Raw genomic sequence first — 16,562 nt, 5'->3', positions numbered from 1 at the left:
TCAGCCACGGGGAGGTGGGCCATGCAGCGCCCTTCCCCCAAAAAAATGTACGTAATAAGACTGGGAAATGGGAAATGGGGTCTTGGCCTGGGGAGGGCGGCCATGTGCCCCTCCCTCCCCAAAAAGAAAATGAAATATTTAGAAATTCACCTGTTATAGTTAGAATTATTTCAAGTAACTATAACTCGTGCCCTGAGGTAACTATAACTCGCGCCCTCGTCATGCACTGCTAATTACACCACAAATTACAGCACTCATGACATCTTTGATAATCAGTGATATTGTTACAGTAACATTTGCAGTAAAACTATTGAGAAGAGAACCGTGCATGGCAGGGGCCCGAGGTATAGTTACGTTACGGCGAGAGTTATGGTTACCTGAAATATTTCTAACCAGAACAGGTGAATTTCTACGCTTTTGTACGTTAAAAAAGTGAGCTTAATTATAACGTCTCTGTTACCTTTGGTTTTTAATTGAATAAATATATATGTATATATATATTTATATATATACATGTTTTTGGAGCCCTACGTACAATATTCAGATTAAACATACATATATTATATTTCAAATGTGCTGCAGGGTCCCCACGCATGGGGGTGACTAATCAGGGCTTATGACTACTGATGAGTATCCCCTGGAAGAAAACCCCTAATAATTACGACAAACAGCAGTCCGTCAGGTTGGTGTGCAGAGGGGGAGTTATTGCAGGTGCAGGTGTCTGCTCTCAGTGATGCTCCAAGATCCTCAAACTGGAGGGAGTTTGAGGCAATGAGGCAAGCTGTGCTGGCATTCGAGTGTCATCTGACAGGGAAAGCAGTCTCAGTTCAAACAATGTGTTACCACTAAAGTCTATGTGAACAAGCAGGGGGTAAGGTCCAGAGCACTGAAAATGATTGTAGCTCAGGTTTCTTTGATTTCTCTGAAAGCAATTCATAATCAGGGAGTGTCCAATGTAACAGCAGATATCCTCACCTGGGATCAGTTACTTTTCACTCTGCTGATACATCGCTAGAGTATGCATGTGCTGGATCTTTTTGCCTCAAGAGTCAATGTCAAGGTCCAAAGGTTTTATGCAAGTGTGAAGGATGAGCAAGCTTGTGCAGTGGATGCTCTCTAGTGCTGCTGGCCGAAAGGTCAACTAAATGCATTTCCTCCCTTTCCCTAATCAGACCATTTTTGGTGAAAGTGAGGAAAGAGTTAGCAAAAGTAATCCTTGTTGGCCTCAGGTCAATTAGTTCCCTCTTTTGATGGTTATGAAGGTGGCTTTTCAGTTGTCACTTCCCCTCACTTTCCAATTTTGCTAATGGAGTTGTTGGCAAAGCTCCATTTGATGGCTTGGAGGATGAGAGGAGGGGACTGAGAGGTCAGGGACTTCTGGATGGTTTGGTGGTCAATTTGCAGGCATTCCGGAAACTGTTGTCTTGAAGGGCACACAACAGGCACTAAAGGTCTTAGTCGCAATGGTGTGGCAGGAATGGCTTGGATTCTCAATCTGTGAGGTTGATTGAAATTAGGATTGTCAGTGGCTACCTCAAGAGTGCAACGGGCTGAGATTCAGGTGTTCAAGGGTCCTTAGAAGAATTTTGACAATGAGTAGGGTCAATTTCCGGGCTTTTGAAGGGTTTGTCCAACACCTGTCCTAAATCATTGCGGTCTTTTCATATTTGAGATCTGACCTTAGTTTTAGAGGCATTGACTAAATCTCCATTTAAGCCTTTGGATATTGTTGATTTGCATTTTATGAGTCTCTAAACTTCTTTCTGATGGCTATCACTTATGCAAGATGGCTTGGAGAGTTGGGGGCTTTGTCATGTAGGTTCCCGTTTTGCAAAATGTTTCATAGCAGGGTGTTTGTAGTACTGGTGTCTTCCTTTTATTTCAAAAGTCAAATCCTCCTTTCATAAACAGCAGGTGGTAATTTTGTCATCCTTTTATCCTTCTACTTAGGAGAAGGAATCTCGATTAAATTTGCTGAGTGTGATAAGGGCTCTTCTACATCTGGACAGTCATTTGAAAAAGTCATTTAGAAAAGAGGAGGCCTTGTTTGTAAATTCTGACCTGGACAAAAAGGGTGAAGAAGGGCGAAAAACCTGCAACAGCCACTTTGAGTAAGTGGTTCAAAACTTTAATTGATAAAGACTACAAAGTAGAGGTACAGGGCAGCTCAACTCATTGCGTGTCTTCTATGGCTGCTGAATTGCAGGGAGCTTCCCTTGGCAAAATCTGTTGGGGAGCTGCATGGTTTGACTCATCTACCTTTGAGAGGCACTATAGTTTGTCAGTGGTTCATAACATTATTGATATTTTTGGATATAGAGTCCAATCCTATAAAAAGAAATAGTGGAGAGTGGGATTTCTATTGCATATAAAGTATGTTTTGCTCAGTTTAGGAAGCTGGTTCTGTATATACTATTTCAAAATGAGATATAGGCCCTCATTATGACATCAGCGGTCTTTGTAAAAGACCACCGATGCCACGGGCGCCACAATACCGCCAGTGCTGGCAGTATGTGTGGCAGCCAATTATGACCTTTCCGCTGGGCCAGTGGACGGAAACAGTGTTTCCGCCCGCTGGCCCAGCTGAAAAGTCACAACAACCTTGAAGCCGGCTCGTAATCGAGCTGGCGGCAATGTTGATGTGCAGCGGGTGCTGCCAGGTCCACTAAGGTCCATCTTAGAGATGCCCCCTCTATGCTAGCCAAACTGCTAGTGCAGGACTGACCGGTCTGTGCCAGCCTGCCACTTTCAGACAAATTTCAGTCCACATGGGGTGAGACCCTTAGTGCTCTCTGTGGTCAGAAACAAAGCCTTTCCTGGGTGGAGGTGCTTCACACCTCCCCTCTGCAGGAACCGTAACACCTAGCGGTGAGCCTCAAAAGCTCAAGCCTCGGATTACAGTGCCCCAAGGCACTCCAGCTAGTGGAGTTGCCCGCCCCCAGACAAAGCCACACTTTCGGTGGAAAGTCCAGCGGGAAAATTAGGGAAAACAGGGAGGACTGGCCACCCCAGCTAGAACCACACCCCTAAGGTGTCCAGAGCTGAGGCGACCCCTCCTTGCAGAATCCTCCATCTTGGTTTGGAGGACAGGGACCAATAGGGTTAGGTTTGTGTCCCCCTCCCCAAAGGGAGTGGACACAAGAAGGGTGTAGCCACCCTCTGGGGCAGTAGCCATTGGGTACTGCCTTCTGACCCCTGTAATGGCCGTAAATCCAGGATTTAAGTACTCCCCTGAACCTAAGTCATCAGATTGCAACCTGACAAGAAGAAGAAGGACTGCACAGCTGGAACCCCAGCAGCGAAGAAGGAAGACGACAACTGACTTGGCCCCAGCCTTACCGGCCTGTCTTTTGCTTCAAAGAACCTGCACAAGAACAGCAATACATCCAGCGGGACCAGCGACCTCTGCTAAGCTCACGAGGACTGCCCTGCACCCAAAAGGACCAAGAACTCCCGTGGAGTGTCTAAGAAAAAACAATGCGTGAGTCCTGACTACTCTGCACCAGAAGCCAACAGCCCATGTCCAGGTGGCCTAACCGACTAGAGAGGATCCCCAGGCGATTCCGAGCAAGTGCCCACCCTGGGTTGACCTCTCCTGTCCTCCACGACGACGCCTGAAGTGTGAATTCAGAGCAACCCCTGACCACGAAAGCTCCGGATGAAGATATCAGATGCCTAAAGGTACACTGCATCCGCAGCCCCCAAGCCTCGGAGAACCTGACCAACGGTGCAGCAACGATCAGCAGGCAGCCCTCCTACTTGTCCAGCAAGTGCTTATCTCGAAGCGGCCCCCTGGACCTCGTCTACAGCCTCTGAGTGACTCACGTGATCTACTCATAGAAAAGCACCGGGAGCCTGACACTCTGTTTGCCCCCAGCTGCCCCTGTGCCGCTGAGGGTGTGTGTTTTGTGCCTACTTGTGACTTCCTTGGTGCTCCTCTAAAGCTCCCAGGTCTGCCCTCCGAAGTCACGGGTACTTACCTGCAGGCAGGCCTGATTCTGAGTGCCCCCAGTCTCCATAGGAGCCCATATTAAATTTGCCCCAACTTTGATCACTTCACCCGGCCGGACCGGTGTTGCTGGTGATGGGTGTTTGGGGTTAACTTGAACCCCAACCTGTGGACTTCCTAACTCCTGGAAACTGGATCTGTAAGTTTTGTACTTACCTGCAAATTGATCTAACTTTTCTTCCCCCCAGGAACTGTTTCTGAAAATTGCACTGTCAACTTTTAAAACAGATAATTGCTAATATTTCAAAAACTGTATAACTTATTGATTTCAACCAAAGTACTGTTGATATATGTATGAAATACAAACCTATTGAAGTACTTACCTGTAACTTGAATATTATGGTTCTAGAAATACATTGAGAAAAGAGTGTGCTTCTTCTATTGCCTGTGTGTGTACAACAAATGCTTTGCACTACCCTGTGATAAGCCTAACTGATCGACCACACTACCACAAAAGTGAGCATTAGTATTATCTACTTTAGCCTCTGTTAAGCATCTGGGGCACTCCTGGACTCTGTGCACACTACGGGCCTGATTACAACTTTGGAGGAGGGAGTTCATCCGTCCCAAATGTGACGGATATCCCGCCCACCGTATTACGAGTTCCATAGGATATAATGGAGTCGTAAAACGGCGGGCCGGATATCAGTCACATTTGGGACGGACTAACCCCCTCCGCCAAAGTTGTAATCAGGCCCTATATCTCATTTTGATATAGTATATTCAGAGCCAACTTCCTACACCTAGATTTGGAGAATCCATTATGTAGTTGGACCACTTGTGTTGACCAGTGTCCACTACAAACCTTAAGATGGCTTCCCCGCACTTATAAATCCCAGGGAATGGAGTCTGGGGTTTGTAGGGGTACCCTGCTCATGCAAGGGTACCCTCACACTTAGGGAATGCACCATGCCCTTAGGCTGTAGGGCCTACCAGAGGGGTGACTTAAAGTGTCTAAGTGCAGTGACCAGGATATAAGGCAAGCTTTATATCTGTTGTGCATGCACCATATCAAGCAGGCTGAAATGGTGAGCCTGCAGACACAGCTTGCATGGGCTCCCATGGTTGGCACACTACATACTGCAGCCCATGGGGACCCGTTGTGTTCCAATGCCCTGGGTACCTAAGTACCACATACTAGGGGCTTACACATGTGCACCAGTATGCCATCTTTGGGTATAAAACATTTACCAGCAATCAAATTTAGGGGAGAGAGCACAGACTTCGGGGTCCTGGTTAGTGGGATCCCAGTGAACTACAGTCTAAACACAATGAAACCAGGCAATTCAATTCAAAACAATCTTTATTCTGATTTTACTCCATAAAAGAGAAAAAGAAAAGAAAGAAAAACAGTCTCTTTAAGATGAACAGATATGCAAAAAAAAAAAAAAGTTCCAAATACATTGCTAATAAAAAGAAGTCTGAATCTTTGTTATGACAACTTATGCAATTACTCATTCTAATATCGAAGTTTTTCTAAATAGGACAACTTTTTCCTCTGCTCAATTGCATGTAAGATAAATTTTAACACTGCTTTGCATTTCTCATTCGTATCCAGTTTAAATAAATAGTTAAAAGCTTCTCTGCAATAAAATAGCTTATTAATAATAAATAGTGGTTTTAAAAATTGTTTCCTAATATCATGATAAAATTTACAAGATAAAATAAAGTGCGTTGTAGATTGTGCAAATCGTCCCACACAGGGGCACTTCGGTAGGCTTTTACTCCAAATTCTCATTTTTGGGAAGGCTACTAAAAAATTTAACATTCTAAAACGTAATCGGGTCAAATAAAATCTGTGCTGAGTGTTCACAACTGTCAATAAATAATTTGGTATAACCTCATTGTTTTCGATCATATAAAGAGCTACCGTTGATTTCATGCATTCTCTGTTTCCTCTTTCGCTAGCCCTCCAAGCCATTAAATGATTTTTCAGTTCTTTCTTGCTAAATTGCAAAACTATGCCTGGGTTGTCTAAATTAGGTGTTAGATTTATACCTCTCAGTAGATCTTTTATGTGCATGAACCATGGGATTCTGTCCCTGTGTTCTAATGTAAGGCAATCTTTAATAATCTTTCGGGTGAGATGCGTCCCTTCCTTTGACCAAATACCATGCCAAGCTGACAGTGCATTTATATATATTGAATCCTCCACATAGAGACTACCCAGTTCCTTATGTACCATGTATGTGGAAGTGGTATTTGGGACTGCAAGTAGTCTGTTAAAGAATTTATTCTCTAACACTTGTAGTGAATGGATCTCGGTTATCGAGCCCCAAAGGGCAGAACCATATGTAATGCTGCTGATTGTTTTGCTTTTGTAAATTTGCAGCATTTCCCTTAGGGGTTTATTACCAATTTTATTGGAGAATCTAAAGATTGCCTCCGCTGTCCTAATGTACTTAATTTTAGTAGTTTCTAAGTGTTGTTTCCAATGTCCTGTATTAGAGAATTGTATACCCAAATATGTAAATCCATTCACCTCTTCGCATTTACGGCCCTTAATAAAATAAGTTTTCTTCCTGGCCTTTCCTGTTCACATGTCATAACCACTGTTTTACTCATATTCATCATCATATCTCTTTCCTCCATAAATTCCGTGAAGCCCTCCATTAGTTGCTGTAGCCCATTTGCGGTTCGTGACAGCAAAACTGCGTCGTCTGCAAATAAAAGAATTGGGATAGAGCAATTTCCTATTTTAGGGCAATCAATATTTAAGTTTTTTAGGTGGGCATCTACGCCATTTATGTAAAGAGAGAATAGGAGCGGTGCTAGGACACAACCTTGACGAATTCCTCTCCCTATCCTAAAGCCTGGTGTGCATTCTCCATTTTTTCCATATCTCACCCGTGCTGTTAGATTATTATATAGTTGTGCCAAGAAGCTTATTAAGTCAGAAGGCGCACCCATATCTATTAAAACTTTCCATAACTTAGCATGATTCACCAGATCGAAGGCACTACTAAGATCTGCAAAACAGAGAAATACATGACCCTTCTTTGCTATTGTATACTTGCTTATTATTAAGTTGAGATTTATACATTGTTCCAGGGTGCCTACCTCAGGCCTGAACCCCAATTGAGCCTCTGTAAGTATATGATTGTTTGTTGCCCATGTTTCTAGTCTTTCTACAAGTACTCTTCCCAGCAGTTTGACAGAGGTGTCCAAAAGTGAAATTGGCCGATAACATTTAGGGTCGCCTCTATGCCCCTTTTTAAAAATAGGGACAATTATACTTTCACTCCATGATGTTAAAATATATCCCTTTGTCACACACAAAAAGACTTGCGTCAAGATAGGGCTCCATAAATCAACGTGTGGCAAATAGGCATCTACTGGCACACCGTCAGGGCCTGGCGCTTTCCCTTTTGGGCATCTTCCCATGGCAAATTTCACTTCCTCTAAACTGACTGGTTTCAAGAAGGGTGGGTTGATCTTAATTATCCCATTATTTGGCAAATGAATAGTCAGATTCTCTGGATTAAAAATTGATCCAAAGTGGGAAAGCCATTCCAGTAAAGGGACATGTACTGTTATTTCGGGTACATCGCTCTCTTTTAGGAAAGGTTGGTTGATTGTTTTCCAAAATAGGGTACTATCTCTTAGTGTCGTTGCTTGTTCGAGATTTGCCCATGGCCTAGCTCTCAGGTATGCCTTCCTCGTTTCTAGAGCGTGTTTGTAATTAGAACGTTTAATAATTACTTTTTCTCTGTTTCTTGGTCGGGCCTGCAGGGCTTGTTTTAATTCCTTACTGGCTGATGAGCAATTGTGATCAAACCACCCCACTTTACCACTCTTTTTACCCCCCGAAAATCTCAATAAACTTCCTGCAATGGCAATTCTAAGTTGATTAAAGGACCCTAGGATCATATGTGAATTTTGATTATATTCTGTACATATGGTAATTTCTTGGCGGTGTTGTGTCACAACTTTGTTCATCACGTCTGTTTCATTTATCCCAGTTCATTTGATTGCAAATCCTTTTCCACTTCTTATCCCTATATCCATTGCTAGTCGTTCGCCTATATTAAAGGGTTCAACTAGTCTCATAGTCAGTATCGGGGGTGGTGGTCACTATATATAGTGGGCTCAATCTTCAGTGAAGCAACCATAACCAGATGGCTCTTTGACATTAATATGTGATCGATTGTCAAGAAATGCCCTCTTCCTACAAACGATTGGAGCTTCACTCCTTTATGCCCATCTTGTTCCATCAACTCTAGATCATATCTGAATAGTATTTCATTCAATGCAGTTCCATAATTATTGTGTAGAAAGTGCAATTGAGTGCATCCCCCCCTCATCGGTGAATCCGCATGTCTCCCCTATGGTATTCTTGCATATCCCAATGTTAAAGTCTCCAGCCCATATTATTATGTAACTTGAAGTTATATCATTTACAAAGGCCTGTAGGTCGTCGTGAAGAGTCGATGCCACTACTCTATTAGTCCCGTCAAATTTGTTATTATAATAGTTTATTAATACAATTCCTAAGGTCCCATCTATCCGGAAATATAAAAACTGGTAGTAGGGGGAGTCGAGGGAGGATTTCACCAATAAGTAGGGTACCATTGTAGAAATAAGGATTGCTAGACCTCCCTTTGCCCTTCCCCTAACTGAAGCCGAAGCTGGTGAGGAGAAAGTGGCATAACCTTCTATAAAGAAGAATCCCGTGTGCCTTGTCTCTTGTAGGCAGATTATATGTGATGAATTTATTGTAGTCTGCCATTCCTTCTCAGGAATTTTCGTTTTTATACCAGCTATGTTCCATGACATGAGTGTAATTAGATCTCCTACTAGAGGTCCCCCATCTGGCTTAATGTCGCCATTACCGTTTGGAGATTTGGATATGGGCACTATAGTGGTAGATCGTGTTTTGTTATGTATCGGAGTTATTTTCCTACTCAGGTTTCCCTGCAGTCAATCTAGGTCTTCCATGTTACTCAGGGGGGCAAAACGGTTGGAATACTCCCGTTTATTATGCCTATTCAAAATACTGGATGTATTCTCAATCGCCCTTTTGTCTATTATGCCTGTGGTGATCATCATTCTGTAAAAGTATCCCAGGGGACAGCCATAATTTCCCTCCTTAAGTGTTTACCATTCCGATGTCTTATATCCAGGTCTGTTAGTAGTTGGCCCACAAAACGGGGATTACGAAAATTGACCACGATACAATCCCCCTCTTCTTCCTCCAAATTTCCCACCCAGTCAACTTTCCTTGCATATAGGATCTCTCGAAATAGTGTGTCTGGAGTACATATGTTCCCTGACATCCAGTGTATTACCTTATTACGTAGATCCTGACAGGTCTCGGCAATATAAGGGCCAAGTTTGGGAACATTTTTCAAAATAATTGTATATGGGGTAGCATCTGGTGGTAATTGTAAAACCTCTTTCATGGGTCTATTCCTAATCGGGGACTTGCGTCTTTGTTTTCTATCCATGAACTCTGTTCGATAGGTCATAGGTACTTTGTGCTGGGGGATTTCTTCCTGTGTGGGATGCCAGCATTTCATACTCCTTTTGTTGGGATCTACAGCCCCTATCATTGTTCTATCTTTTAGGGCCGCAGCCTCTTGATTCTCATTTGATATAAGTCACTGCTAGGAGATAGGTTTTCTGGTTTGGTCATTAAGTTAACACTTGCTTCTATCTTGGTTATGCGTTCTTTTATCTCCTTAAATTCTGACAGTATTTTTGTCTCTATATGATCTAGCTTGCCATGCAATTTTCTAAAAAGAGTTTCCACGCATTTTTGAAGGGAGCCATCATTCTCTGATGGTAGTGCTACTACATGACCCCCATGCATTCGTGTAATTTGTTTGTTACTCTTAGGAGGTTGTGAGTGCACTGCCATGGATTTAGGTTTGATAATCTGGCTATTTCTTTTTTTCTTAGGTGGTGAAAGGATTTGGTCATCTGTACTATTAGGTGAGTCATTTTCCTCTATTATACCTGTAGGAAGTAAGGGACCTATAGAGAACCTAGAGTCTGGCCCAATAGTTTTTTCTTCTGAGACTTTTGACTCAGAAGTTAGACCAGCGGCTTCGGAGTTCACTGCGGCGATGGCCACATGTAAAACATTTTTTGTTGCCACTAGACGTGCTTCAGCATTAATGATTTCTTCATTTATTTTTCCCATGGCATCTGTAAGGTAATTAGTAGTTGTATTAGTACTTCTCTGGGTTATGATGTTCCTATCATTCCCTATTTGATTTTGCTTTCTCTTCCCCATTTTAGATGAGGGATTAACTATGGGAAGCACTCTTTACTAGTTATAGACAGGGTATATATAATTCCTAAAGAAAAAAAAAAACAAATAACAATAGAAGGACAGTAAGAAATGCCCAGCCCAGCCTTCTCCTACTCTGATGAGCACGAAGCAGCGGTGCCTAAAGAGTTATTTTGGGCTTCTACTCAGGCCACAGCATAAAAAAAACCAGGCTGCAAGTCTGTGTTCACACAACTCTTAATGGACCTGATGAAACCAATGTCAGTGGTGGCCGATAAGGGATGTCAGGGGGGTGGCCGAGCCCAGCCTCTGTCAGGCGCTGACGGGCGCAGGACGGGCCTGTCCTTGGGCCGGGCGGGAACGCGGTAGTCCGTTTTGAAAGGGCTCCTGCCCTTTGGATTCAATTAAAGGGCTCCTGCCCCCTTACAGGTGCTGCCGCCGCCTCCCTGCTTGGTGCCGCGCTTCCCGCATGGCGGGAACGCGGTAGTCCGTTTTTAAAGGGCTCCTGCCCTTTGGATTAAATTAAAGGGCTCCTGCCCCCTTACAGGTGCTGCCGCCGCCTCCCTTCTTGGTGCCGCGCTTCCCTGGGCTCCAGCAGGTTGCTGATCCCCAGCAGGCTCTTTCAGTTGCCCCAAAAGATTCTGTCACCGTAGCTCCTCACGCACCCCCTCTCCTCCTCCTCCACTCGGTGGCTCCTCTCAGTCTAAACACAATGACATCAGGCAAAAAGTGGGGCTAACTATGCTAGCAAGATGTACTTTCCACCACACTGGGGATTCATGCAATGACTCAAGGATATAACGCAGATGGAGGAGGGGATTTATAGGACCAATATAATCTTTATTTGTCATCTTGTGTGTCATCAGACACTTATCTGCTGCTCCTCATCTAATTTGTAGTTCTCAATGAAGCCTGCTTTGACCTTAGGGTGTGGCAGAGGAGGAGGTGGTTGTAGAGATTGAAAAGGTGACTGTGGTTGCGGCGTACATAAAAATCATGCATAAAAATTGTGCCTCATAGTCGGTAACCCTCTTGACCTGGAAGTAAGGATAATACTCATTTTGTACCTAGGTGTACTGATCAACTAGTGCTTGTCTTTGCCTTTTTCCTGAAGACAGAGATGGTAACAATCCCCTGCCTGAATGTCCTACTCATCCATTCCAGCATATGCTTTACATTAAACTGACCAGGGTAGAACGAAATCCCATGATGATTTGTGCCACTGCCTGCCTTCTATTTCTTTTGTATGTACAAAATATTTGTTGATTATTCAGTTGTAACCTGGCTTGGGGGATACGTGTGCTAGCAGAAGAAGCATAATCATGCCAGTGGAAGGGATAGGTACAATACAGGCTACTTGTTTCCATACAGTATGCTATACTCACTTTGAGGTGGTAAACAAGCTAGAAGTTACAAAAGTGCAAAGTCTGTGTTACTGAAATAAGTGGTCGCTGTAACGTTTATGACCTCAACAGTGGTCACAATAATATGTGAAAAGGTGCTTGAAGTAGAAGTGATGGCGGTTTCTTTATAAGGCTGATCATTAGCTTCTCTTCTTTGCATTTTTCATGTCCATCCTCCTTAATCAAATAAATCAACAGACACATATTCCCTTTCTGGACCGAGTTGATCAACTCTTCGCTGGCCCAATGTGAGTTGCTTGAGCTTCTCAAAGTTGGTTAGGTAACACCACTCCTTAATAAAAAAAGGGTTGGCCCAGACAACCTTAAAAAACCTCCAACCAGTGACCAACATCCTGTTTCTCATTAAAATTCTCAATCTGTGCCTCAGCCCAATTTAAATGAAACATTGCTGACCACAGGTTGCTAGACATTCATCAATCTCTCTTCAGAGCTGGCTGTAACATAGTGACAGCCATTCTACTAACCATGGATGATGCTCTTCGACTCCTACACGGATAGAATCCCTATCTACACATATTTCCTGACTTATGAAGTTTAACACAATCACACAATTTTGAAACAATCCAACTCCTGCTACCATCTACATGAAAATGACACACAACAATACCTGAAACTGTCATCCAAAGAATGCATAATCCCTATAGACAATACCCCGAAGGACATTCAAGTGTAACTGTCCTCCAACCACCTCAAACTAAACCCCATGAAAACAGAATTCCTCCTTACCTTTCTCCCCCCAGAACCAAGTCCAAGACTAGCTATACCCAATACACATTTTCAGCTGCTAAACCAAAACTGGAAGTCGCTTGGGATAACATAAATGCCAAAACCATAAGTGTCTAACATCACCAAATGATTCTAAGAAAAGAAGTGCTTAGACCAAGCAAATATTAGATGAATTCTGAGATTTACAGCCAATACTTTAAAATCAGTAAAAAAGGTTTCAAATATTATATTAGAATTACTCACAGATTTATTTCCGGGTCCGTGCAGAAAATAATTCAATGCCTGTGGATCGCTACAAACAAGGGGACATAAAATGCATCGTAAACGTATTTACTACAATCAAGATGAGCATCTTTATCTTGTCTTCTGCCGTATTCCTTTGCTCAAACCCGAAATAGGTTATTTAGGGAGCAGTGTTTGCAACACATCATTCTGTGGTACTTACGGTTTTCTATTTATTACGTTATACTGCTGAAAAGAGTAACTTTTATAACTTAGTATAAACCTACCATTATATTCTCTGTATTTTATAATTAATCGCATGATATACAGTAGCAGTCTGAGCGCAGTACATTAAATAAAAATTAAAAACTTGGTTAAGCACTCTTGCCAAACACATTGCTATTAACGTTTTACTAAACTTAATTTCCACACATCAACGGTTACATCTTCCTCTGCACCCTATACTCTTCTTCTTCATTGGAAAAGTTTCACCGCTTACCTCCTGGTGAAGCTATCTTCCTACTGCTAGACATAAATACTACAAATCCGCTGGTATGTAAAATTACCTCCTTAGTAAGTTAATTTTAAATAAGAGTCAGATCCATTGAATCAGATACAGTAGCCCATAATTCATCACAGCCAGATTATAAGAACTTGAATAAGCAACTTACCCTATAAGATCGAAGAGACAGTCATCGTCATCATCCATGACAACTAATGAATAAAGGAAAGAATAAAGTTTATAAAGAAAAAAAACTTTTAACCATAATGGAGTATAACACAACTGTCTTTTCAGTAACACTTGTGACATCCACAATTCACGGTTTGTTTTTAAGCATGCCGTTTACACTGGTGGTAAGACGTATTAGTGCACCTGTCTAATAGATCCATAACAATCTAAGATAAATTAAACTACTCCTTAACATGATTCATACATCTGAAATTACATTAAAATAACGTTTGTACAGCACTTACATAATACTGAACTGAATAGCAATGACTCGGTTGGGGAAGTCCACAGTTATAAAAGCTTTTGCTACTGTGTGTCGTGTCAAGTGTACAGACTAAAACTGAAAAGTCCCCTGTTTTCCAAATTTTAAGATGCCCTTATCTCCTTGGCTACCTTACATACTGTTTACCATTTATATTCTAAGGTGATATTTCTTGGCAATTTATCAATTGTTCAGTGAAACTTGTTAGCAGTCCTGGTTAGCACTAATACACAAAATGCTTTAAAGTTAGAGTATATGGTCATGAAAAAGCTACACAATTAAATGCAAGATTACAACATATCAATGTCGCTTTCTTTTTTTTTTAAAGTGCAACAACAAAAACGTTTGGGGTGTGGCTTACAACGGAATGTATTCGCGGAGTCTCACTGGTGCTCCTCCATTTTCCCCATTTACAGTGTATTTAAGTAAGGCACATCAGGGACTCAATTTTGCTGAGCTGTCTGAAAAAAGAAAGGGTTCAGACAGCTCAGCTGAATCAGCAGCTGAATGGGCTGCAGTTAGGGTGACCACCTGGCACTGAGGCAAATTCTGGACAGGACTGTAAAAAATTCAGGACAAAGGGTCAAAATTCAGGACAAAAATTCAGGACAAAGGGTCAAAATTCAGGACAAAAATTCAAGAACAAACGTCAGTTTTACAGACACACGCAAGAGAGGCCATGCCTCACTATGTTATCAGTGCATTTATTTACTCTTTTTTAACATAGCACTATTTATTCACTGTGGACCTTTTGTGATTGCCTCCTAGTATGCTGCATTCAGGTGTCACATTACGTCCTTGTTCAGTAGTAAATTAATGCCCTTCATGGCAAGGCCATCACCCTTACCCAAATATACCCGATCTTTCCTGAACAGCAAAATTTTGATTATGTTTCTGAACATTTCAAAACCCCTGGCAAACAGTTTGGGAAACATTAAGGTAATTAACCTTATGCTAGTTTAAACAAATTGAATAAAAACATCTGGCTTACCCCAACCGCCCATGGACTTTCAACCTAATTTTTTTTAAAGAGGCAGGGCGACAGTCTCACACCTAATGACAGGATGTGATGTATCCATAACTTGTCTGTAGTCTCACTGCACTAGAGTGTACGCTTGGGACTCTACATTTATCTCAGAAATGGGAGCCCGGACTACCAATCAAAGATAATAAAACAGTAGGATGAAATCGAGATCAAATGGGAAATCCACGGCAAGTAATTCAAAGGGTTGTTGCTAACAACTGGATAAAGAAGAGAAGAACAAGGTGGGACAGTTCCTAAAATCAGACAAGATGGGTCCACCAAGACTATTCAAAGGTATTGGGTACCTGGGGAGTTGTCTCTGCACACAGGAGTGAAACAGAAGGGGCACTGTCAAGTGGTTGAACAAGCAACACCCATCCACCTTGGCAAACTCTTCTGGTGCAATGGTCCGCTGTTAGTGCTTTTAAAGGGTGAGCAGGGGCCAGGCCCCTTGCAAGGTTGTGCAAGGCAATTGCCCGCTTAGTCCATGTCTTTATATGGTTTTGAAATTGAGCAAAAGCCAAACTAGAGATCTGGGTTATCCCTAAGTGTCAAGTACACATAGAATCTTCAAAATATTTGGGATGTAAATTGCAGAAACAAAATTTACTTTTTTCGCCTTCATACACAATTAGATCTCAGATTGAACTGGGAACCAGTTACCTTTTGATACCTAGTGATTAATATCTACCATTCTTACACTGATTTCCAGGATGAAACTCTCGGCAGAGCGAACGGTCCCTCCAAGCCCACTTTGCTTTTTGGTCTTCTCTTCTGCTTTCTGTAGAAGCCATGTGGCACTAGCGAAGATGGTGTGCTACCCCAATGATAGTATTATTTTGCAAACCTTCCCCTGCTCGTCCTTCATTCCTTCTTCAGACAGGCCCCACATCTGATTTGGTCACTGCGGCGCCATCAGGAGCTCTTTCCACTCTAAAGCTAACTGTGACTGCGGGTGGATTAGATCTTCTGGACTTAGAATGCTTTTATTCAGCTTCAGATGTCCAATGGGTGACTCACTGGGTTTATGCCCACCTCCCTGCAGGAGATGGGGTTTACCAGTAAAGACTTTTAAGGAAGGCTTAATGCACTGCTCATCGTTTCCTACTGACCATTCTATGGATCACCATCCGGGGTTATCATGCATGGCTTTCTCTTGCCTTGCCAGAACCTGTAAACTCACTGACACGAAGAAACCCTATGCTCCTGCACTACCTTTGCTAAGCCTTCCCACTCGCACAGGATGGCTGTGCTCAGAGCAACTCCATCAGTGGCATGTTGCAGGTGTCTTAAAATTGGGGACTTTGTTTCTTAACAGTGAGCTACTAAATTTCCAAACCCTTGTGGCAGACTACCATCTTCACCCCGGTCAACTCCTTACTTACAACCACCTTAAACAATCATTAAATGCCCTATTTCATGTCTGCTACCTAGCACTAACCCTACAAGAGGTGTGCCAGAAGCTCTGTACCATAGGAAATGGTGGCAAACTGATGGAATGGGTGTACAGACCTATCCTGCAATATGGAAACCACTCCAGGTCTTCTTGTCATACTACCTGGGTGATTGATGTAGCCAAACCCCTGCAAGATATGGACAAAAATACTGGACTTTCCCCACAAAGTATCCCACAGCTGTCACTTTAAGTAAATTCATAGTGCTTCCTTATGAATGCATTCTGCCCGTTGCTTGCCATTGGCCTTGTGGTTTGTAACTCACAATTTGTTGCTTTCAATTTACTGGCTTTATTTGTTTTAGGCTATGCAGCTTGAATTCGTCCCTTCCCTTGCCAAAACCTTATTTACAGTATCCTGCTGAGTGCTCCCTTTCTGTAAACAGGCCTGTAAATCTTGTTCTTATCTTATCATATTTGCTGTGCATTAAAAGAACAAAGTCAAATGTCAGGCTCTGTCTTCGGTGGGAACTTAGG

The 16,562-nt window shown here is 42.5% G+C and overlaps 1 protein-coding gene across 3 annotated transcripts in view; it reads right to left on the bottom strand.

The window, feature by feature from the left end:
- BICRAL (BICRA like chromatin remodeling complex associated protein) overlaps positions 1-16,562 on the bottom strand; it is a 602,600-nt gene that overhangs the window by 456,911 nt on the left and 129,127 nt on the right. For all 3 annotated transcript variants that reach the window (XM_069233969.1, XM_069233971.1, XM_069233970.1), the window contains 2 exons: positions 13,288-13,330; positions 12,638-12,686 (listed from right to left, as the gene is read on the bottom strand). In XM_069233969.1, the coding sequence (XP_069090070.1) occupies positions 12,638-12,686; positions 13,288-13,325 (87 nt within the window). In that variant the 5' untranslated portion in view covers positions 13,326-13,330. The remainder of the gene's footprint in view (positions 1-12,637; positions 12,687-13,287; positions 13,331-16,562) is intronic.

This window comes from Pleurodeles waltl, chromosome 5, assembly GCF_031143425.1.
Source record: "Pleurodeles waltl isolate 20211129_DDA chromosome 5, aPleWal1.hap1.20221129, whole genome shotgun sequence".
Classification (NCBI taxonomy): Eukaryota; Metazoa; Chordata; class Amphibia; order Caudata; family Salamandridae; genus Pleurodeles; species Pleurodeles waltl.
This window is presented reverse-complemented; position numbering and strand designations above follow the sequence as displayed.